At 26.8% G+C, this 27,384-nt stretch overlaps 1 protein-coding gene across 2 annotated transcripts in view; it reads left to right on the forward strand.

Moving 5' to 3' along the window:
- Positions 1–27,384, forward strand: part of LOC136085801 (uncharacterized) — a 145,299-nt gene that overhangs the window by 62,603 nt on the left and 55,312 nt on the right. For both annotated transcript variants that reach the window (XM_065807271.1, XM_065807270.1), the window contains exon 5: positions 15,667–20,988. In XM_065807271.1, the coding sequence (XP_065663343.1) occupies positions 15,667–20,988 (5,322 nt within the window). The remainder of the gene's footprint in view (positions 1–15,666; positions 20,989–27,384) is intronic.

Consider the following 27,384-nt stretch of genomic DNA (forward strand, 5'->3'; position numbering starts at 1 on the left):
AAGACCGTGAAGCATGGTGGAGGCAATGTAATGGTCTGGGGGTATTTTTCTGCTAACGGTCTTGGTCCAATACATCGAAGCGATAGAATAATGGACCGTTTCATTTATGAAAATATCCTGAAAGATGTTATGTTACCTCATGCTGAATGGAATACGCCAATAAAATTGGTTTTTCAGCAAGACAAAAATCCGAAACACACTGCAAAAGTAGTCAAGCAGTGGTTTTAAGACAACCACCTATCGGTGATAGATTGGCCGCCTCAATCTCCGGATCTCAACCCTATCGAGAACCTGTGGGAGATCATCTACCGCAGAATTAATCGTGAAGGTGTTCGCAATAAGGATCAACTGTTTGAACAAATCCAAAAGGCCTGGGCAGCGATTCCACAAAGTTTCATTGATCACCTGATCAAATCTATGTCTCGAAGATGCAAGGCTGTGATCGACAACAAAGGATTCGCCACGAAATATTGATAGCGAAATACATCTTGGTCAACATTTTGTCGAGTTGCACTTGTTTTGTTCAGAAGGAAATCAACTTTTTTTAATACTTTTGATTACTTTATTAATTATCGTGTACAAATAATAAACTTTGTGATGAATAAAACTTGAAGAACTTTGTCTCTAAACAGTTACATAGTTATTTCTCTAAATTGAAAAAATGCAGCTCTTTTATATAAAAAAACTAATTTAGCATTATTTGGTTGCACTCGTTTTGTCCGATACTGTATATATATATATATATATATATATATATATATATATATATATATATATATATATATATATATATATATATATATATATATATATATATATATATATTTATATATATATATATATATATATATATATATATATATAAATATATAGATAGATAGATAGATATATTTAAATGTAAAAACAATATACTATTGGTAATAACTGTGACTATAACAATATAGTTTGTAGTTAATAATAAAATATGAAGGTTTATTAAAAGTATTGTATACTAATAGTATTTATATTTAACAATATTGTTCTTTAAAAAAATGATATTGTTAACTGGTGGTGGCTTCACAGGAAATGTTCATTTTTTAGTAAAATAATTTAAATCAATTCTAAAATCAGTTCATAAATCAAATGTAATGAAATTAATTATAAAATATAATGGTTTATTAAAAAAAAAAAAAGTCTTTATTGATAAAAAACGCTCAAAAGAAGCATTTTTTTATTTTATTTTTCAAAACGCGATTATTCCAGAATGACTTCTTAAGACAACTCGGTACTTTGCAATATTATTTTCTGATATATGTGGTTGAGGATGAACTAATATCATTAAAAGACAAAGATATTTATTTAATTCCCAAAAAACTCAAAATTGACTATATTCTAAGGTGTAAGGTTCAATAAAAACTTAGCAATCGATAAATATTCATTTAATTATCAAGATTCTAGTTCATTTTCTACATATAAATGTATTAAACAATTAGGGAAAATTTGGAGATCTAAGCATTTTTTAATGTTGAAATATCGTGTTTTGAGTTCATAAACTATATAAGGCAAGCAAATAAAAAAAGCTTTTAAAATATCCTTTTTTGTAAATAATTTCAGATAATTGTTCTTGATCTTTATCAATCCAACCTTTCCGAATTCCTCTCGACTCTTTTCTTCATTTTTTTTTTATGGTTGCCTTTTTTTCACCAGATTCTGTAACCGCTTTTGGTCTTTTTTTACTGAACTGATATTCGTATTTTTTTCAAAGTCTAGATATAAATGTTTAAACACACTATAAATACCAGATAAACCTTCATGAAAAGAAAGATCTGCTGAGTTTACTCCCATTTCAAGAACAACCGTCTTTAAAGAATATTTTAAGGACATCGGGACCAGATGATATTATTTAGCACTTCATTACAATTTTTAGTTTGCTCATGAAGACATTTTTTCAATAAATTGCCGTTACTCCATTCATCAAAGTCTTATTTTATAAGATCATCAATCCATTCATTCAGGGAATAAATCCATTCAGACAAGTTTAATATCGGAGAATAGTTTTCATCTGCATCTGCATGTTTACTTTTTTTTGAAGTATTGTTGCCTTTAGTTATAAGTTATGTTGTTATTAAGTTTTTGTTTTATTATTGTTTATTTTATTTTGTTTTATTACAGTTGTATTATTGAGTACTTATTAAGTTATGATATCTTTTTATCTTGAGTTAAGTTCTTGAAGTATTCTTATAATTACCCATTATATATTTAATTTAAAAACCTTAAAAAAATATTTTAAGTAAAGATTGTATCGACACAACTTGTGTTAGTATAATGGTGTTGTCACAAGAAGTAAAGTAATCAAATGATCGTGAAATGATGCAATTTCAATCAGTAAAATAGTTTTATTTTTTAAAACTGAACATAGTTAGCTTCTAAACTAAATCTTATTTTATTGCAGAACCCGAAAACATACCAAAACAGTGGTTAAACAAAAGTTTTCATACTGCTTTTTTCCGTTGCTATAGGCGTTGCTAACGAAACTACTTTAATTCATACCTGCAAAACACAAAATAGTCGCCTCAAAAATCGAAACTATTAAAAAAATAGTTATACCATCATTTTTAGCAATGTTAAAATTCTCAAAATTCATATTTTTCAAATTCTTTTTTTTTTTTTACACCTTATATTTCCTGTGAAGCCACCTTTAGCTTTAACAAATTTATAGCAAAAATATTAATTTTCAGTTCACTTAGATTGCTTAAACAAAAACTATATACATTTTTTGATGTAACTATCTATATAAAAAGTATAGTCTATATTTTTTAAATTTATTATTTCATACATACTAAAACTAAATATATATTAAATTTTTAAAATATCTTAGAAATAATCTATTAATGCAAAAATGCAACCTAATCTATTTCACAAATCTTATGTCATGAAATAACGGTTTCATAAATTATGACACCGTTAGTTATTATTAGTCATGCACCGGAATTTCGATCCGGCCGGAACTCTGGCCGGAACCTATGACTTTTTAGTCATTTTAGTTCCGGCCAAAATGACTGCATTTCAAGCCGGAATGCTGGCACCTTATTTTTATTTTTTTTAAGACATGCAACACAAACTGTGTATATTAAATAAAAAAACATTATTCTAAAGTCAATCAAGAACTATTAATAATCCTTTGCAAAAAAATACATTTTTCTTAACAAACACAATTTGTTTATATAGCCACAATGCTGAGGTGTAAGTTTTCCACTTTCAATTTAGAAGGTAAAATATTACATAAATATAATTCTTGTAACGGTTGGACTTCTGGTCGGAAATTTATTACCAATTCCGGCAAACCCGGTTCAGGCCGGAATTCAAAATTTCCATTCCGGTTTACACCTAGTTATTATTATTAAGGTTACGATGTTATTTTGAGATCAAATGGTGCATGCATTTATTAACTGCCAATATACAAAATGTTAACCATAAAACTAAATATTTATGACCAATATTATAAAACGAGATTTTCATTTGAGTTTATATGTTTGTTTGATCTATGTTTTTTTATAAAATTGCACTCTTTCCGAATATAGCTCAGATGTCTTTTGAACTTTTCACGTTAATCAAAATAAAACTTGCTCATACAGCCATCAGCCGTCTAAGCAAGTTTTAGTCAGAACTTAATAGGAATAATAAATTACTTATTTGGCACTTGGTTAGATTAGCTGGTTTTGGTGAGAACTCAATAGGAGTTATTAGTATTACATTCACAGACTGGGTTTTAGTTAATAACTTTATGGTTTTATTTGATGTTTAATTGAATTAATTGTGTTTTAAAGGTTATCTAGTTAAATTAGTATGATTATTTATTCAAGAAATATGTGTTAGAGTAAAAAGTTAAAAAAACTATTTTTAAGTTTTTACTTTAACACAGATAGCTTAAAAAAAAAAAATAATAACTATTTCTAATTTAAATACAATATTAGTACATTAAAGTGCAACTAATTTAACTTGTTGCCTAAGCAGTAAAGACGCTGTTTCAAAAAAACAATACATTTTAAAATAAATATTAAAAGTAGGGTTGTTCGCCGTAAACAAAAACTTACGAAAATTTCGCATTTTTATCTTCCGTATTTCAAGTTGTTATTGCGGAAGTTGTTCTTTCGCAAATTCACTTTCCGTAATGCGTTATACGAAAAAAATAAATAATAATTATTCCGTAATAGCTCTTTACGAAAAGAAACTTGCGAAACAAATCATTTCGAAAGAATATTTGTGAAACAGTTCCTTACGGATGGAGCGTTTCGGAATGTGCGCTTACGGAATAAACTCGAAAGTATTCATTAAACTGTTATACAAAAAAATATTATTATTTATTATTTAAATAAAATAATGTTGTTAAATGATTCTTCAATAGTTTTTACATATATATCTATATATCTATATATATATATATATATATCTATATATATATCTATATATATATATATATATATATATATATTATATATATATATATATATATATATATATATATATATATATATATATATATATATATATATATATATATATATATATATATATATATATATATATATATCTATATATATTTATATATATATAGAACCCTTAGATGTTGTCCGAAAGTTTTTTCGATATTTTGTTGACAAAAAGTAAAAATTAAAATGCAAGACCGGAATTTTTTTTTTTTAATAATGATAGACTGCCTGCCCCAACCAAACCCTCAGTCGATGTAGCAGCACTCCCTTGCGGGTCAGGCTATTTGTCAGTCGATGTAGCAGCACTCCCTTGCGAGTCAGGCTATTTGTCAGTCGATGTAGCAGCACTCCCTTGCGAGTCAGGCTATTTGTCAGTCGATGTAGCAGCACTCCCTTGCGAGTCAGGCTATAAGATGTAGCAACACTCCGCGCATGATGTACAGTAAAAAAAATAAAAATAAAAACATTTTATTAAAAAAAATAAAAAAAACATTTTATTAAAAAAAATTAAAATAAAAACATTGTTTATATTGTTAAAAACATTCAAAATGTTATAAAAACATTCAGAATGTTTTTAAAAACATTCTGGTCAATTAAATTTGCGTTTTTGTGTTTTTTTTAAAAAACGATTAATTTGTAATTAAATTAATGGTTTTTACTTTCGTCCAACACGGAAATGTTGGACGAAAGTCAAAAGTAATTAAAAGTGACGTATGTGTTGGCGTAAGAATCACTTTTTTCCTTCCGCTCTTCCTAAAGCCAACAAACTATAGAACTATATATATATATATATATATATATATATATATATATCACACACACACTAAAAAAAAAAGTAGAAATTTCTACCTTAGGGTAGGATATGTGATATACCTTTAGTAAGGTATAATTTTCTACCTTTTAGGGTAGAAAATTATATTAAAAACAATTATTTGTCATACAACTTTCTAACTTAAAGGTATAATTTTCTACCTTATAAGGTAAAAAATTATACCTTACTAAGGGTATATCTCATATCCTACCTTAACTAAAAATTTCTACCTTTATTTTTTAGTGTGTATATTTTTATATATATATATATATATATATATATATATAAATATATATATATATATATATATATATATATATATATATACATATATATATATACATATATATATATATATATATATATATATATATATATATATATATATATATATATATATATACAGTGATCTTGAAAGATTAAGAAAGTTAGGACGAAGGTGGGGGAGGGAGGGGGGGAGGGGGAAGAAGTTGCTGAAACAGAATATAAGCAACTCCAATCTAAATAAAAAAAACTGAAGTTTGAGTTAGTTTGACGGAAAGGACAATATATATATAATATATATATATATATATATATATATATATATATATATATATATATATATATATATATACTTGTATATATATATATATATATATATATATATATATATATATATACTTGTATACATATATATATGTATATATATATTATATATATATATATATATATATATATATATATATACTTGTATATATATATATATATATATATATATATATATATATATATATATATATTTATATTTATATATATATATATATATATATATATTTATATATATATATATATATATATATATTTATATGTATATATATATATATATATATATATATATATATATATATATATATATATATATATATATATATATATATATATACAGTGACCTAGAAAGGTTAAGAAAGTTAAGAAAGGAACAGGAGAAAAACTGCCTTTGAGTTAAGCTAACGACAAGTTCACATTAAAAATTAGTTCGATAACGACCCTTTTTTTTTAACCGATTTACTATTTGAGGCAAATCTACATGATCCCAAACAAATGACTTACATGCTCTAAATTTTCTTTTTTCCCTCAAAATGGGAAAGTTTATGTTGTTCAAGTTATGTTCACTATTTAACTCTTGTTCATTGAAAGACATTTTTAGTATATCTTATGAAAGTCTAGGTTTATTTATAAAAATGTACTAACTGAAACATATCAATAATTATTATAATAATTAGTATTTTAGTTACCCAGCTAATCATACGTATTTGATTCATAAAACGTATTTAAATATTTTTAATATGCCGCGTTTCGTAAGTGTTTTTCCGTAATGAAGTTGTTTCGCAAGTTTTAGTGCGAAAGAGTTTCGTTTCGAAAGAAATTTGGTTTTTTATCATTATTTCAAAAAATAAAACCTTATGTTGCAATACAATATGTTGCAAACCATATGTTGCAATACTGAAAATAAAATTTTATTATAAACATTTTGTTATATAAAAAATTTAATTTTTACAATTATATCAGTTTGGCCAACAAAATTTTGTTATAGACTCCGAAACGTCGTTTAGCGAAATAGCTCATTTCGCAAGTGCGACTTCCGTAAGCCCTATTTTCGTATGTTGCAAAATAGTTTTGTTTCGTAATTCAACTTGCAGAAGACAACATTTCGTAAGAAGCATTTGCGAAATGAACATCGGCGGTTTTTTTTGTTTCGTAAAATTCGGTACGAAAAAAGAAAATTCCCTATTCTCAATATCCTTCCGAAAGAATTTTATTTTTCCGGAATTGTACGAAACATTCCGGTTAACAACTCTAATTAAAAGCCATATAAACACATTAATAAAAAATCATCATTAAGTTTGTTAATCATGCAATTATCACAAAGTGAAAAAAGCTTACAGTTATAGAATTACAAATATTAATTAGTAAAAATATTTAATCCAAAATTACTGTTTTAGATATAGCTGACTCTTTTTCCATGTGATAAAAAAGATGGCGTATAATAAAATCAGAACTTTTATATTTGCATCATTTTTGAAAATTTACCGAGTACTTACTAAATATTTCATTTAATCCTGATAAGTACTTACTAGGACTACTTGGTAATCATAATATTAATCGGAACCTAATAAGTTTAGTCGTATTAGGCAAAAACTTAAGAGGATTAGTCGGAATTGTTTGCACTTAACAGAATTATTAGGAAGTTAAACAGTTTCTGAGTAATATTGGCCGGGTTTTTTTTCTCAGGAATTTTGGCCACTAAAGTGTATTCATTGTGAAAGCTAAATCTATATAACTAACCGATTTATAAAACGGTAAATATAATCTGCATTGCGAAATAAAAGTAATTTTTATTCCGCAATGCAGTTTTCAAGTAAAAGTAAATCTGTAAAAATTAGTATATGTTTTATTAGTACATAATTTAAAGTAAATTATTTGCACTCCTTTACATATTCTTATAAATAAAAAGTGCTGCTAATCTTTTTTGCTGCTACTACTAAAACTGCAACTATTAATTTCGGCATTAATATAAAGATATATTTTAGTTGAAAAAAAATAATGTTATCTTTATACCAAAGTATTTATATATTTATAATTACCACAATAAAATGAATTTAAATATTCAAGTAAAACATAAAGAGAAATCATATCATTTTTTTTAAGTTAGTAAATACCCATAAATTTGTATTTTAAAATCATAAAACTTTGTTATAAGGTTTTCACTTTTTTATACAGAGTTTTTGTACTATACGTAGTATAGACCTTTTTCAATCGAAGAATGTTAATGTGGCTCAAAAAACTTTTTTCAAGTAATATTGTCGTAGTGAACCGTTTAGTGCATGAAATCATTGCTTTTAACTGGTAAAACTACATAAACGAATTTAAAAATGCAAGTTGAACTAAGTGTCTAACCGCTCATCAGTCGACGACGACAAGCTAACAAAAAATGGTATACCCTGCAAATATTTTTATTGTGATGTTGCAGTGGACAAATATAGACATTTTGAGCGGTTAGTTGGAGTTTTGCTCATCAACTACTTAGTGTAACATTAGAGGCATCCGCTATACGGGGCACGTCGATAACTTATCAATATTTGGTTTAGTGACTAATTACCAGCTAACTACTTCTAGCGGCTGCTACTTTTTTTTGTTGTTGTTGTTTTATTTCTTCATAATAATTATAACAATAAAATAAATGAAAAAAGAATGCGTATAAAAAAAAATTACAAATTTTGTTACATATAAAATAAAAACGCGAAGACTTAGAGAATAACGCAATTAAATAAAGTTTATAAAACGAAAGTTAAAAGTAAAAATTACCGTTTTATATAAATACTTAACCCAGTAAGCACAAGAATGTTTTGCGAACATTTTTTAAAGGTACCTTAAAAACGATTTTTATTGGTTTTTTAAACCTCCATATAAAACGGTGACAAGACTTTTTTATATATACATTTTGTGAACGTTTTTTAAGGGTTTAAGGGTCTGTACTAGGACCTCTTCCTTATCTCATTTACATAATCGACCTCTACCAAGTGGGCACGGCACTTTTTTAAAACGCTTTTAGAACATTTATTAGACGTTTTTATAAGGTTTAAACCTAATAAAAACGTCCAAAGAACGTTTTAAAAACGTACTGTGCCACTGGGTATGAAGCATCCAATTTGATGACAGTTATGTTTGCTGACGACACAATTTTTTTTAATCTCATAGCGACATAACGAAACTATTTTCTTGTATGGACAATGAACTAATGAAAGTTTCTCAATGGTTTAAATCAAACAAACTTTCTATGAATATTGAAAATACAAAATGTCTACTTCCAATTGAGCTTAATCCTCTTTTTATTGATGGCGTTCTAATTAAGAGAGCAACATGTACAAACTTTTCTAGGGGCTTCAATTAATGAAAATCTCACAAGGAAAATACATATCGAAAATATTACCTGCAAAATTTCGAAAAGTAAAGGCATATTAAATATAGCAAGAAGTATGTTAAGTAAACATATTTTAACTCAACTCTACCACTCATTCATTCATTGCCACATAAACTATGCGAATGCGGCTTGGGATAGTGTCAATAAGAGTGTCAATTAGAACCTCTTCATCGCCAACAGAAACATGCTGCACGTCTTATTAAGTTTAAAGACCGTTTTTTACATGCTAAGCCTCTTTTTATTGAAATGAATCATTTAAATATATTTCAACTAAATATTTTGAATGGACTGTGTTTTAATGGACTCGTACTGCTCTGGTTTCTTTTCACAATTTAAATTCCTTAAAAAAAAAAAAAATATATAATTTACGAAATATAATTTCCTTCTTCAACCAGTTTTCAGAAGCAATTCAGGCAAGAAATAAATTTCTTTTCGAGGGGCATTTCTATGGCACATTATACTTTTAAAACGTTTTGATTTCTCTCAAGACTGGAATTTTTTCGCATTTAAAAGAAAATTAAAAAATACCATTCTCTCTATTGAAAACATACTTATATATTTTTAAACTTAATTATTTTGAATAGTTTATAATGAATTTTACAAATTCTTATACAATAAATATTTATTTGATTATATAATTGTATATTTAAATTTTGTTTTGTTAAATTTATTTTCGTGTATCATGTTAATTTATTACAAATACAAATGTTTATTTATACACTTTATACCTATCAAATCTTGGCCAGAGGGCACAAGAACGTTTTGCCCTCTGGCCAAGATTTGATAGGTATAAAGTGTATAAATAAGCATTTGTATTTGTAATAAATTAATAGTCTTCTAATGGTCCCGTAAAAACGTTTTTAATTGCTTTTTTAAACGTTCCTATGAAGCAGTGAACGGACGTTTATCTAAAAACGTTATTTATTGGTTTTTATTAACTCTAAGTGAATGTTTTATCGTTTTAAACGTTTTTATAAAAACCTTTCTTTAAGTATGATTTATTTAAGTTAATAACTTATGTTATAAAGAAAAAAACCCTTTTCACAAACGAAAACTTAGGTCTAACAGCCTAGATCAGGATAAATAACTAAAAGTTTTAAACATTCTGTGTTTATTTACAATTTAAGCATACAAAAACATAATAAAGTAATTTTTATGCTATACTATTAAGAGCTCTATTCAAACAATTGCCTATCAGCTTATCGACAAATCGAATTTTGCAGTGTGTGACACTATTGTTCTTAAAAAGAAAAAAATTATAGAAATCTTTCATAAAACATTTCACTAGCATGTAAAAAATTAAATCAAAATGTAAATAATGATAATAAGAAATAAGTAATGTAAAACTTCACACAGCATATAAAAGGAACAATATAAACCACATTTATTAAAAAAATTACCTACAATTACTCTATACAATAATGCGTTTTTTTAAATGATCTATATCTATAAGTTTCAGCATTCTTAAACAATGCTATAACACATTTTGAAATAATGTCATCTAAAACATTATTAGCAGAAGCTGAAAAAGACCTTAAAAAATCATAGAATTTTCTTAGTTTGATCACATTTTACTTTATTTAGGAAAACTTTATACATAAATGTAAACAAGATTATAACAAATAAAACATTACTTTATTATTTAAAACTATTCCACTTTCATCAAACCTTGTTGTATCATCTATTTTGCCATAAAAAAATAATGAATCTTCAAACTCAGTCTTTTCCTCCAGGATTTTCACTTCAGATAACGACTTTTTTATTTCAGACATTAGGAATGGTATATCTGGTAACATGGTGTCCACAAATACTGCATATTGAAAACATATTATAAAGGAAAAAAAAATTAGAATAAAGTAAAGTATTAATGAAAAACTGGTGTAGAAAACTGAAAATTGAATAAAATACTAATGCATCTTTTTGAAAAATGAAAAAAAGTCAACATTTATTAACATACTTGTTTCACTTATAGGCTTAAAACTTGATGGCAGCTCACTGTAACATTAAAGTGCAGAAATGCTTTTCTGATAGCATTCACTTCATTGCAACCGTGGTGCAGTAGTAGCGCACTTGCCTCAGAAACAAAGGACCCGTGGTTGAAAACCCACCTCTGGGCAAGTTTTGCAACATCGATTAGGAAAGAGGCGTGAACTTCCAATCAATGCTCATTCACGATGCTCTGTGATCAGACCGTAAAGACTTCTTGGGGCACGTCAAAAAAAAATTGTAGAAGAAGTGTTAAATGTATTATTTATTAGCTTGTTAAAAATAAATACACATTTTTTTAAACTTTGTGAAAAATAATTATCTGGTTTTATTTAGCATAAAATGTTAAATAAGAACGGATGAACTTACATTTGGCAACTTTTTGCACTGTAGTATCAGGACTAGCTTCTCTAATAGTGCAAACAATTGTGATACGTTGCACTTTTCGTTCTAAAATTGATATTTAAAAAAAATACACAAGATTGCACACTCACATCTTTTATATAGACTTACATTGAAGTATTTAATTAGGAATATTACATATAAAACCAATTTTGAAAAGTTATCAGGAAGTTTACATACATAAGCTAAATTTAAAAAACAATCTCATTCTTGAAGTTTAGAATGTGAAGTCTTTGAATCACTTTATGCATTCATCTTATATCTATTTTAGTTCTTTAGTCAAGATTTAGGTTGCCAATATTTATATTTGTCATTCTTTATGAGATGAAATAAATATTTTTCTGTTTTTATGCGTGCTGTGGCATTCCAAAAGTTTTTTATAATCTATGATTGTTATTACTTAATATATATATATATATATATATATATATATATATATATATATATATATATATAAATTTATGTTTATATATACAAATATAAAAAACCTAAAGTAAAATGAATATAGGTCAGAAACATATCATAAATAAATCTTTTAATGAATCTATAAAGCCATATCTAGCTTGTTTTTACTCCTAATATCATTTTCTCTATATTATTTATATAAGTAGAGCTTCTAGCAGAAATAATTTTGTATACATAATATTAGGCCTTGATTTTTTTTTAAGTCTAAACGGAAGGCTCTATTTAGTGGTAACAATCATAGATTATAAAAAACTTTTGGAATGCCACAGCACGCATAAAAACAGAAAAATATTTATTTCATCTCATAAAGAATGACAAATATAAATATTGGCAACCTAAATCTTGACTAAAGAACTAAAATAGATATAAGATGAATGCATAAAGTGATTCAAAGACTTCACATTCTAAACTTCAAGAATGAGATTGTTTTTTAAATTTAGCTTATGTATGTAAACTTCCTGATAACTTTTCAAAATTGGTTTTATATGTAATATTCCTAATTAAATACTTCAATGTAAGTCTATATAAAAGATGTGAGTGTGCAATCTTGTGTATTTTTTTTAAATATCAATTTTAGAACGAAAAGTGCAACGTATCACAATTGTTTGCACTATTAGAGAAGCTAGTCCTGATACTACAGTGCAAAAAGTTGCCAAATGTAAGTTCATCCGTTCTTATTTAACATTTTATGCTAAATAAAACCAGATAATTATTTTTCACAAAGTTTAAAAAAATGTGTATTTATTTTTAACAAGCTAATAAATAATACATTTAACACTTCTTCTACAATTTTTTTTTGACGTGCCCCAAGAAGTCTTTACGGTCTGATCACAGAGCATCGTGAATGAGCATTGATTGGAAGTTCACGCCTCTTTCCTAATCGATGTTGCAAAACTTGCCCAGAGGTGGGTTTTCAACCACGGGTCCTTTGTTTCTGAGGCAAGTGCGCTACTACTGCACCACGGTTGCAATGAAGTGAATGCTATCAGAAAAGCATTTCTGCACTTTAATGTTACAGTGAGCTGCCATCAAGTTTTAAGCCTATAAGTGAAACAAGTATGTTAATAAATGTTGACTTTTTTTCATTTTTCAAAAAGATGCATTAGTATTTTATTCAATTTTCAGTTTTCTACACCAGTTTTTCATTAATACTTTACTTTATTCTAATTTTTTTTTCCTTTATAATATGTTTTCAATATGCAGTATTTGTGGACACCATGTTACCAGATATACCATTCCTAATGTCTGAAATAAAAAAGTCGTTATCTGAAGTGAAAATCCTGGAGGAAAAGACTGAGTTTGAAGATTCATTATTTTTTTATGGCAAAATAGATGATACAACAAGGTTTGATGAAAGTGGAATAGTTTTAAATAATAAAGTAATGTTTTATTTGTTATAATCTTGTTTACATTTATGTATAAAGTTTTCCTAAATAAAGTAAAATGTGATCAAACTAAGAAAATTCTATGATTTTTTAAGGTCTTTTTCAGCTTCTGCTAATAATGTTTTAGATGACATTATTTCAAAATGTGTTATAGCATTGTTTAAGAATGCTGAAACTTATAGATATAGATCATTTAAAAAAACGCATTATTGTATAGAGTAATTGTAGGTAATTTTTTTAATAAATGTGGTTTATATTGTTCCTTTTATATGCTGTGTGAAGTTTTACATTACTTATTTCTTATTATCATTATTTACATTTTGATTTAATTTTTTACATGCTAGTGAAATGTTTTATGAAAGATTTCTATAATTTTTTTCTTTTTAAGAACAATAGTGTCACACACTGCAAAATTCGATTTGTCGATAAGCTGATAGGCAATTGTTTGAATAGAGCTCTTAATAGTATAGCATAAAAATTACTTTATTATGTTTTTGTATGCTTAAATTGTAAATAAACACAGAATGTTTAAAACTTTTAGTTATTTATCCTGATCTAGGCTGTTAGACCTAAGTTTTCGTTTGTGAAAAGGGTTTTTTTCTTTATAACATAAGTTATTAACTTAAATAAATCATACTTAAAGAAAGGTTTTTATAAAAACGTTTAAAACGATAAAACATTCACTTAGAGTTAATAAAAACCAATAAATAACGTTTTTAGATAAACGTCCGTTCACTGCTTCATAGGAACGTTTAAAAAAGCAATTAAAAACGTTTTTACGGGACCATTAGAAGACTATTAATTTATTACAAATACAAATGCTTATTTATACACTTTATACCTATCAAATCTTGGCCAGAGGGCAAAACGTTCTTGTGCCCTCTGGCCAAGATTTGATAGGTATAAAGTGTATAAATAAACATTTGTATTTGTAATAAATTAACATGATACACGAAAATAAATTTAACAAAACAAAATTTAAATATACAATTATATAATCAAATAAATATTTATTGTATAAGAATTTGTAAAATTCATTATAAACTATTCAAAATAATTAAGTTTAAAAATATATAAGTATGTTTTCAATAGAGAGAATGGTATTTTTTAATTTTCTTTTAAATGCGAAAAAATTCCAGTCTTGAGAGAAATCAAAACGTTTTAAAAGTATAATGTGCCATAGAAATGCCCCTCGAAAAGAAATTTATTTCTTGCCTGAATTGCTTCTGAAAACTGGTTGAAGAAGGAAATTATATTTCGTAAATTATATATTTTTTTTTTTTTTAAGGAATTTAAATTGTGAAAAGAAACCAGAGCAGTACGAGTCCATTAAAACACAGTCCATTCAAAATATTTAGTTGAAATATATTTAAATGATTCATTTCAATAAAAAGAGGCTTAGCATGTAAAAAACGGTCTTTAAACTTAATAAGACGTGCAGCATGTTTCTGTTGGCGATGAAGAGGTTCTAATTGACACTCTTATTGACACTATCCCAAGCCGCATTCGCATAGTTTATGTGGCAATGAATGAATGAGTGGTAGAGTTGAGTTAAAATATGTTTACTTAACATACTTCTTGCTATATTTAATATGCCTTTACTTTTCGAAATTTTGCAGGTAATATTTTCGATATGTATTTTCCTTGTGAGATTTTCATTAATTGAAGCCCCTAGAAAAGTTTGTACATGTTGCTCTCTTAATTAGAACGCCATCAATAAAAAGAGGATTAAGCTCAATTGGAAGTAGACATTTTGTATTTTCAATATTCATAGAAAGTTTGTTTGATTTAAACCATTGAGAAACTTTCATTAGTTCATTGTCCATACAAGAAAATAGTTTCGTTATGTCGCTATGAGATTAAAAAAAATTGTGTCGTCAGCAAACATAACTGTCATCAAAGTTATGAATATCCTTTCTGAATATATTGGAAATAAATTTAGATTTGGAAATAAACGTTAATAGACTTCATTTGTTATATATTTATACTGTTGTAATTTTGTTGTTTCTATTTTTGTCGCTTTTGTATTTAATATGTTTTTTACTTTTTCACTGTTCACTCAAACCTTTTAAGCCTAAAAATCAGTTAAACTTTGAAGTTTTTTGAAAAATTTAAAATTCCGAATAATTTTGTTAAGATTTTCTTTACTGCAGTTTTGAATATTAATACTTTTTAACTTCTCAGGTATACATGATTCAAGCAAGTCTTGAAAGCTTTTTGGAAAATAATGATTTCAACCGATCGGCAAATGTCCTTCAACGTTCTAAGATAATATGTATAAAACTTGAAGGTCATGAAAATCTAAAAATGCAAATTACCTCTGTTTACGAAAAACTCAAAATGTTGGTTGTTTCAAAATTAAAAAAGTTGTCGGAAAGTTGTGAGCATTCTTTAGCACAGCAATATTTAACTGATGAAGATTTGTCTGCAATAAATGATTGTCTGCAAGTGTTAGAGAACGCTAAACACATTAATTTGTTATGCGAACATATTACCAAAGAAGAAATTAACAAACACTGCGAAACCTTTCTTGGCAAAATACTTCAATTTTATGAGAATTTAAACAACAAAATTAACTATCTCTTTAAAAATGAGAAGTTTAAAGAAATGGAAGCAGTTTGTAAACAAATGCAATTGGTACGCCGAATTGGAAGCGTTGAGCAACGGACCGCTGAAGCATACTATTCAACCAATCAGAGCATAACTGCTTACATGAAAAGTTTAAGTGATGATACAGAAAAGCTACTAAATAATAACAATAATAGTAATGGTGTTGTTGACTACAACAAGATATATTCAAATCTCAAAAATCTTATAGATGCTGAGTGGTTGAATCATAAATCTGGCTATTATGAAAGTATCATTAAAAACATTCAAAACAATCTAACTGACAGGGCTTTTATTTTATTCGAGACTTTAGTTGAAACAAATTTGGATTTGGAGAGTTATTCAGAGCTTGAAAAAGTAAATAAAATACTGCAGCAGCTTAACGGATTAAAAAAATTTCAGAATATTATTCCAGAGATTCAAAAACATTGTGATCAATCCTCTGAATATTTTAACAATTCGGTTGCAAAAAGTTTCGAGGATATTAAAAATACTTTTTGCTTAGATAAACAAAGTGTGAATCATTTAAAAAACAGAAAAGCAAAACTAATAACTATTAAAAACGAATATCAGTTAATGCAACCTAATATTTTATACTTGAAAAGTGAGCAGTTCACTTCAATAGAAAAGGTGGATGAGAAAATTATGGAGCTTACAAACAGTATTAATGAAACTGAAAAAAATATGGAACTGTGCAAATCAAAACAAGATCAATTTACTAGCGTTTTAAATGAATACAGCGCAAGTTTAAAGGAACCTAAACGCAAAAAAAGTAAAAAGGTTTTACATTCACATAACTTTAAAAGCGTTGAGGATATTTTTAATAAAGAAAAAGAAAATGAAAATAAAATTAGTGAGTTAAAAAGTATAATTGAGAAAAGTATGCATCAAATTGAACATCTTGAGACTGTAAAATTAAAGTTTAATGAGATATCAAGTCAAAATTTGACATCAAACGAAGCTAATGAGTATATTTCAAAAACAAAGTACAAAAACATTGAAAACTTAAACAACAGAATCAATGAGCTTGAAAACAAAATAGATGATGCCGAACTAAATGGAATTGAATTCCTTTTTAAAAGGCTTGACTGCAGCAAAGCTGAGGCTGCGTTAAACTACTTAAACTCGTGTATTTCAATAAAGTTCATTAACAATAAAACAACTAGCATTAAATTAGAATCAGAAATTTTTTTAAATAAATATAAAATGTTTATTACCTTTGAAACGAATAGCTGTTTAAATAAAATACAAACACTTAATTTGGCAAACTCTTTTTTGGCGCATGGATTAACACAGAGAATTAAATTTAGACTTGAGGAATGCAATGAAATTCAAAACTATACACTGTTGAACCGTTTGATGCAAAGTCAGCACATCAAAAAAGATATAGTTGATAGACTGTCGAACTATCACTTAATTTTAGATCAACCTAATATCAATGAATCTTTAAAAACTGAAATTGTTAAAGCTTTCATTCAACTAGACAAATATGCAGAAAATGTCAAGTTTTGTCAACTGTATTCCGACTACAACCAAAACAGAATAAAAGCGTTTAATGATTTTGAAAAAAATATAATGGAATTCATGGAAAACTATAAATTTAATGAAGTTGCAATGAAACTTTTTGGAGTTGATGAAAAAGTTTTATCATGTAATACAATTTATAAAATAAAAACTAGCTTGGCTAACTCAGTAAAAAAAATAATAACTAAAACTAAATACCATCTGAGAGCACTGGGAAACAGTCTGGATAAAAACGAGGTTAAGAAAATACATAAACAGTTGCTTAGGCTAGACAGCGCTAAGATAAATTTGTACAGCAATCTTGAACTTGAAGAAAAGTTTAAATTGAATAGCTACATAGATCAAAACACTGATAAGGAGCTAAACAATTGTTTGAAATTTGTTCACGAGACAATTTGCAAAAAAATATTAAAGTTCATAGACAAAATAATGTTTCATATTAACAATAACAGTTTTTATGAAGCCGAGGTAGAAAGAGAACATTTATACGACATACACAACTTGCTTGAAAACTATTGCGATTCTGTTGAAATAAGCAACAGCATAGAAGCCATACAGGAAAACCTTGAAGATAGAATAAACGCAATTACAGAAAAGTTTGTAAAGATGTCAGTAAACGATTATTATCAGAACCAACCAAAATCAGTACTTGATGAGTTAGACAAACTAATCAAACATACTAGCAACGAAAAATATGTTGAATTATCAAGTAAAATTAAAAAAGCAATTAAGATTCAAATGGAATATGTTTTTGTAAGTATTAAAAATGCAAAACCGGATGAGCGTGCGGAGAGGATAGATTTTATCAAAGCAACACTTTATTCATTACCAGACTGTATAAAACCTTGGGTAGAATCCGAAAGAGAAAAAATTAAAAACCAGATAGACCAAGAAAATAAAATTTACCAAGATGATTTTAATAGAATTAAAAACGCTTCGGACGTCAAATTAGTTTATAAATTTATGGAAAAATGTAAGGATAATGGTATGGAAGAGTACATCCGTTTGATTCAAAACATTGTGATTGACCAGGTTGAGGAATGCAACCGTGATTTAACAAAATATTTTGATGAAAATGATATTTCTAAAGCGTTAAAAATGTTTAATAGATATTTGGAGTTTATACAAGTTTTTGGCGAAACTTTTATTGATATAAATAGTATATTCTCAACTATTGAATGCAATTTGTCGAATAAATTTAATAGTATTTGTTCAAATTTTTTCTATATTTCATGTAACAGTGACATTGAGTTTACATTAAAAAATTTTCGCAATTTAAATTATTTTATTGATTTAAAAAAACTGAAGCATCAAAGTTTTCCAAGGTTGACAAATTTAAATAGATTAATTGACCATATTTTATCTGGGTTGAGCAAATCATATGAAAGTATTGCTGATTTTTTTCTTGATAATCAAAAAAAGTTTCAAAGTTCCCTTGAGGAGCTAAGCATTTCAAAGATAAATGATTCAATGACAGTATGTCAAAAATGGAGCTTTCTTTTAGATGCTATAAATAACTCAAAAACAAACACAGAAAATTTTTTTGTTAGAAATATTATGTCAAAGATTGAGTCCTGCAACTGCTACAATGAAATGACGGAAACACTATCAGTAAAGCTCAAAACTTATAAACTTCAAATATTTAAAATCGAGATTCTCAAAGCGTATAACAACGAACGAGATCTCTTTTACCAAGAATTTGTTAAACATATTTCATTTCTATGTCATTCAAAGGAGCTGAAAAATCATATCATCTATGATATATTTAATCCAAACTCATACGAAAACGAAATTTTTCCTTTTTTAACGGATTTTTTTAATAAACTATCCGAATCCACTAAAAATATATTTAGCGAGGATACTTCTGAAAAGACTTTGCGAGAATTTGATTTGTTTCGACTTAACTTAGAAAATATCAAGTCGTTTGATATGCACTCAAAGTTAGTGGGACTAAATTTTAAATTCTCTACAATAGTGGAAGAAATCAACGTGAAATTAGAAAGCACCCTGGACTATCATTTCAAAATGGCTGAGAGATCTGAAAGCGATGTTTATGAAAAAGCTCAGTGGTTAATAAAAATTAAAACATTTGCTAATAATTTACCTGAATGCAGCAAAAGAATAAATGAAAAACTAGATAAGGTTTTTAAAATATACAAGAATTCGCATGCAAATTATTGCAAAATAGAGATCGCAAAGTTAGGCATAGCGTTGGAACAGGATCCTAGTGGAGTTGGCTTTAATATTATCGCGGAACACGCAGTTTTTAAAGGACAAATTATATCAATTTTTAATCAGAGCACCAAGTATCATGGAATAGACTATGTTTTAAATAAACTTGAAGGCGATAATATTAATGATGAAAGTATGCAAAGGCTCAAATATGTTTACAACCTTTATTTAAAAAGTTATCAGCAAACGGTTAAAAAATACATCATGAAAATAAAGGAAAAAGGTGTATTGAATGAATTGGTAAGGTTTATTAAAAATAATGGAGATCAAATGGCTGAAAATATGTTTGAAAAAAATATTTGGGATGAAAACGATAGAAAAAAAATGAGCATACTTGTTGCAAGCATATTTGCATTGTGGACATTGCAAAATGCCGAGTATTATAATGAAATGGAAGGCATTGAAAATCAAGATTCTTACTTGCTGACACCGCACCCAAGTCAGGTAATATCTATTTTTCGAATGTTAGGATTTGGCTATATGGAAATTAAGCAAGTTAAAGGCATTATTGACACTTTTAAAAGCGTTGTTTCTAACGAAAAATTATATGTTAGCAATGACAAGCTTCAGAACAATTTGGTGCAAGTTGGAACAGGTGAAGGAAAGTCATTAATTTTAGCCGTTGTATCTTGTGTTTTAAGTCTTATTGGCTTTGATGTCAGTTGCGCTTGCTACAGCGAGTACTTAAGCTCACGTGACTACAAGTCATTTCTTCCATTGTTTAGCTCTTTAGGATTGACGAGTCATATTCGTTATGCCACCTTTAATACCGTATGCGAAGATGTTATAAACCAAAACTGTAACATTCGTAATCGTGTAGCTGATTTAGTTTCTAATAAACTCACTGAAACAATTTTAACCCACAAAAAGCCAACGAGACCCATGATTTTATTAATTGACGAAGTTGATGTATTTTTCAACAAAGACTTTTATGGTAACTTATACACACCGTTGGCTCGAATAAAAAATCCGTGCATTGCCGACCTTACCCGCTATATATGGTCTCATAGAAAAGAAAAGCTAACGCTAAAACATTTACAATCATCACCAGAATATCAAGCATGCTGCAATTATTTTAAAGATTGGGATTTTCTAGTTACGGAAGCTGTGAAAGATATGCTGACTGATGTACAGGATTTTAAGGTAAACAAATTAAGAATTTCAAAGTAATTCAATGCTTGCTTAATGTTAAAGTAATATAGAGAAACTTTGAAACAACTTTTTATTTTTAACTTCAACAACTACATGGATATATTTACCCGATATATTAACGTATTACGAGACTTGTTCAGTAGTACAAATATAAAGTATGTTCCATATTAATGATAGATCCTCTCTTAAAACAAGGCTAAGCTGAGGAGAGCCACAGAGTCAAAAATACAAAACAAAAAATGGTTGCTAATTGTAACATTTGTGACACGAAAGTTTTTAATTAATCAAGTGCTAAAATTATATATAAACTTAAAAAGCTTTAATACCTCATTTTAATATGAGATATTAAAGCATTTTAAATTTTTAAAAATTGTTAAAATCAACCAGTTTAAGAAGATGTTATGACGTTTTACATATCATTAAACCTTTAACATACATATTATCAAACCTTTGTCAATTTTTAAAATGTATACAACTTGGTATTAAACAGAAGATTAGGATTAGGCAATAATACAGGCAATAATATAAAAATAGGCAAATGCAAACTTTTGAAGCCAAATGTTTGCGTGTTGCCTTGAAATTTGGCATTTGAAAATGAAAGACTATATTTTTCATAATATGGAGAAACGATTCAACGAAACAATTCAAGTTAAAAATCAAGTTTTCTCTTTAAATGTAAAAAAAACTTAAATACAGCGTTTTTTAAATATTTTTATAAAGATTTTAAATATAAGATATATTTTAGGAATAAGAAAGCGAATGCAATTTTTTAGCTATTTCTATTTTTAATTTATTTATGCTGTTCGTGTAATATTTATTAACTTTGTATAAAGAAGGATTAGAAGAAGACAAGTTTGTTTCATCACTAATTCCTTTATTTATTCACACACCAGGGTTGGACTTGCAATGAGGGGCCTGAGGGGGGAGACATAGATGGGGCCTTTATAGTAGAGCGAAAATGAGTTAGAGAACAAGTTAATCGCATATTTTTTTGGTAAAAGGTATAGGAATTTTCAAATAATGTGCATGCATATTTCCATATCTTTGACCTTGCGATCCGTCCATCAATTTATTTGACACGTTTAAAAAATAAATCCCTATGCAAGATTTTAAAAATATAGTAATTCTAAAATGCCGCGTCGCATCACTTTATTTTCTGCACATTATTTCCATGCCAAAATGGATTTATGGTTACGGTAACCAAATACGATTTGTTTTTTATTGTTTAAAGAATATATCCTTTAACACAAAGTTAAAAGGCAATAAAAATAATTTCAGTTTTATAATAAAATATTATATAGTTTATTTGATTGTAATATAAATTTTATACAAAAAAAAATTCTAAAATAATATTTTAATGGAAAATGAGAAATTTTTTAGATTAGTTCATTTTACCGTATTTAAAGCTGATTCTCTATTTTAAATTTCACTATATATTTTTTATAAATATAAAAAACTGAAGTATAATGTTTGCGAAGAAATAATAATATTTTAAATAATAAAATCTTCAGCCCCAAAAAATATTTCTGAAACTCTCTGGTTGGAAGCACTGGCTACTTATAGGCCAATCTTATAGAGCAGCCGTGGCGCAGTGGTAGCGCACTTGGCTCACAAACAAAGGATCCGTGGTTCAAACCATACCTCTGGGCAAGTTTTGCGACACTAATTAGAAAGGAGGCGTGAACTCCCGATTAAATGATCATACGCGGTGCTGTGTGAAATGACCGTAAGGACTTTTTGCACCACCTAAAAAAAAGAGAAAAAAAGTGCTCATTATTATAATAGTTATTTCGTTCTCAATGTCTAAATAAATTATTCATCATTAGGAGGGGGAACCAAAATATAATTTTGCACCAACACAATTTTATCCTCTCCAGTGCCCTGGACTTATATAAAATATATACGCACGGCTCGATAAAAAAAAAGTGAAATTTTTTTTTGTATTAATTTATTTTTCAATCTCTTACTCACGCTAATTTACTATACTACTAATAAATAAAAATTTAAGACTGGTTTAGGATGTCTTTGTATATTTTATTAAACATTTTATATTTTAATTGTAGAAATAACCATATTTATTTTATTGTCTTTGCAAAATTGATGCATATTAACAATAATTAGTTATTATTAATTTGCATTAATTTATTAATTATTTGTAATATTTTGTATGTTTTATTCGAGTATTTTGATTTATAGGGAGGCCAAGGACCATCAGACATAGTAAGGACCGGGAAAACAGGGAGAAAACACAAACACATATACAAATAAATGAACTGTAACTGAAATTAAAATTCAAATCAAAATATTTAAAAAAAAAAATTTTGTGAAAATATTTTAAAAAATTTGCTAAATAGTTTAAGATCACTTGTAGAGTGTTTCTTTTTTATGGCATTAAAAATAAAGTATAAATCATAATGGAGGTTATAATTTATAATACAATTACTTTTAATAAAAAATCAAGACCTGAAAAAGTAAGTAGGTAAGTCAAATGTACATCAATTTGTTTCTCGAGGCAGCGGTCTTGTTTTTCAAGGTTCCTGTTTCAGAGTTAAGGAGTTGTAACCACGATGAAGAAGCTTTTTTAACTGTAAGGGCCCAATCGGCTTTAAGAAGTTGAACGACATAAAATAAAAAATGAAAATGTGCTCACTCTCTGTTAGGGTTTTCATGTAACAATGTTTCTGTTTCAACAAAAAAAGTAAACTACATATTTAAAGAAACAATTGTTTCTTTTCATTTAATCAATTATTGAATTCAATTGTTTCATCCATTGTTCAATTCAATTATTTCATCCTCACACATGGAATGTCGAAAGTAGAAAATTTTTTTGCAAACAATTTGTTGTAGATTTAAATCTACAAAAACTGTTAACATAAAAAAAATTTGTAAATTTGAAATTCCTTGTGTGAGGATGATAATAATGGAATTAAATAAGTCTTCCTTTAATCTTTTAAAAAATTCAATGTATATATAAATATGATATGATACTATATGAATAACAACGTAAAAATTATTAAAAGTACCAAGAAATACTATACTATAACAACATGAAAATGATTGTAGCAATAATTAAATAGCTTTTGTAAATAATATTAAAATCAACAATATTTTATTTTGCTTTTTTAGAAAATCGTTTACATTATAGAATTCTTAAGTAAATTAAAGCAGCAGGACTTTTACTTGTCATGTAGCTTTTTCATTTTAGCTATGAAGTTTACAACTTCTTCCTCACCATAATCTAACTAAAGTCGGCATTGAACATCAGACATAATGGTTTTGTAATAATTAATCTTAACCTTGCGCCACTGCAGAGTTTGTGATTTGTTTTATTTGATTGGAACTAACTCAGTCAGCAATTTGGTATAATAATTAACCATAATGTTCTCATATTAAGAGATCTACGACATCATAACATTTCTTTTTTTATTTTAATTTAAAACTTTATTTATAGTTGATCGCACACAGTATTTTATAAATAAACTAATTGAAATCTACACAATATACTGCATGGACAATACAAACAAACACAAATATTGTAAAAATGCCATAAAAAATCAGTAACGACTATTATAACAATGTACTTAAGTACAATATTGTGCATAAAAATCTTTAAAAAAAAAAACTTCATAACTTCAGAAAAAGAAAAAATAACTTCGTAAATACCGTAAAAAGAACAAATAAATTTATAAATTCGTAAAAATGATATAATAAGTAATAATAATAAATTTAAGTTTTACCTATTCCACAAAAGCATTTTCTCTATTCCATTGTAAAACATTATTGTGAACATCTCGAGACTTTTTGAGCGCATGTTTTTTTTGTCAACAGAATTTTAGAGCGAATATTTCTAAAACTTGAATACGAATATCTCAAAAACTATTAAATCTTTTTATTTGAAACTTTCACAGTTTATTCATTGATATTGTAGAAAGGGCTGGTATTAGAATACATTAGAAAAAATTTTTCATTTCGGTCGGAGTCCTCTATTTTACATATCTTATGGACCATTTTTAATGTCCATTGCAGCTCTATACTTGCCATTTTAGTTTAGCCCAATATTTTTTTAAAATTTTACTCAAGGTCTTCGATCAACTATTTAGGTATATGCTTAGAAAATTTGAAGCTTAAATCTCAAATATTACTCTAGTTATTATGTTCTTGTAACACAATTTTGCTTTTTTATGCTAGACTCAGCATCTTTTGACCACAATTTTTTTTTTAATTATTTTTTATATTTTTAGTTTGTTAACTACTATATAAAAAAAATTGAAATTTTAAGACAAATATCAAATTTTGAAAAAAAAAATGTAGGGTAGTACCACCTAAAAGCTGTACTACCCTGATAAGAAAGAACACAGTAACTGTACGCATGCGTATAAATGTTTTAATATAGGCCAATAATAAGAAAGCCTTCTATTAAAGATAATTGGTCTTAAAGTCAAATAGAATATTTTAACTTACTTAGCCAAACATTAAGTAGTTTTAGGCAAGTTCTCCAAAACAATCTTTCTGCAGTTAGGGTATTCTTGATTGGCAGGGCAGTATAATGCCAATATATATATATATATATATATATATATATATATATATATATATATATATATATATATATATATATATATATATATATATATATATATATATTAACTATTCTTTGCCAATACAAGCATGTCAACATAATGCAAATATTGATGCAATGTCGCATTTGCTAAACAGCATTTTCCAAAATCGCGCCAGTATTGCATCAATATTATTAGCTACCTGAAATATAGCCTTTTTGCGGATTAGTTACATGCCTGATGCTGTTATTTGGCTAGAAATTGAAAAAAAAGATTCAAAGATAAAAAATATCAATTTTGCAAAGATAACTTTTGATTAAAAATAATTATAAAGTTTTTATTTTTTGGCAATAACTCAGATCAATGCTATGCAATTATAATAGGGATTATTTAAAATTGAAAATAAGAAACCATGATCAATATGATATAACTGCACATTCTAACATCTAGTGCAATATCTGTCCGCTTTCTCTAAGCTATCCTTCGTTCTTTTCAAAATCACTTAGTCTTGGTCTTCGAAGCGGGTTATGATGCTCTTTAGTGAGCTGAACTCTGTATGGCAATTAGCCGGAGGAGGATAAACCATAATATCAGAAACTATGATATTATAATTACAGAACAACTATTTCATTTTAAAATAAAAATGCAATTCAAATTTTTATTCTTAAATTGAGATCGAATTAATGTCCCAACTAATAATTAATATTCAAAAAGCATTGCCATATCGTTCATTTAAGTTTGCGTAACGTTAGCTAAAAACGTTACATGAACCAACATTTATGAACTCCAATTTACAGCTCTTAAACGTTCAATACAAAGGTTTAAATAACAAACAGTAAACGTCAAGTAAACGTTCACTGCAAACGTTATTTTGATAGCTTTTAAACGTTCACCTAAAACACGTAATAACGAACACGAAAGTTTACTAAACGTTTTTCCTTTTTTTTTTTATTTTTTATTAAACGTAGAAATGTATATGTTTAGGCTGTTTAAACCTCCATTTGCTAGTCTTTGCGTAATAAAATTTTTGAACTTACATAACTCTTATATATTCACCAATTGTTAAATATGTAATTAACTAAAAATTTATTTGTACATAAATACAATATGTTTTACAACAATACTACACCATATCAAGATTATTTGAGAGCTTTTGATTTAATTGTTACACTTTAACCATAAGGCACACAATATTACCAAGTTATATTGTGTGCCTTATATATATATATATATATATATATATATATATATATATATATATATATATATATATATATCACTTAACGAATATATATATATATATATATATATATATATATATATATATATATATATATATATATATATATATATATATATATATATATATATATATATATCACTTAACGAAATTTTTTTTCTTATTTAACACTGTGTTTCATTAATAAAGACTGATCAGAAATGAATGATCTAATTAATAAAACTTCAATTTATACCAAAAATTAAATGACAGGAAGTCGCAAATGCCTTAACTACTGTAAATTTTCACACATTTGTGGAACTTGCTGACACTATTATAAAAAAAATTCTTTGGAAACGATTACTTATGCTTTTTTATAAAATTTTTTTCAAGAGGAATTTAATGTGACTATTATTTGAGCCCATTTATTTTTAAAGTATTTTAGGAGAAACTTATTTCGTGCAAATTTTCCTTGCAGGCACAGTATACATTTTTTGGAAATATTGTTATATGCAGGCGCTGTTTTAAGGATGGACCAATTCAGTATAAAATCATCAATATTTCTATCTTTTAACTCTCATATATATTTTGACAGCATGGTGTCTTTTG

The sequence above is a fragment of the Hydra vulgaris genome, chromosome 10, assembly GCF_038396675.1.
Source record: "Hydra vulgaris chromosome 10, alternate assembly HydraT2T_AEP".
Lineage (NCBI taxonomy): Eukaryota > Metazoa > Cnidaria > Hydrozoa > Anthoathecata > Hydridae > Hydra > Hydra vulgaris.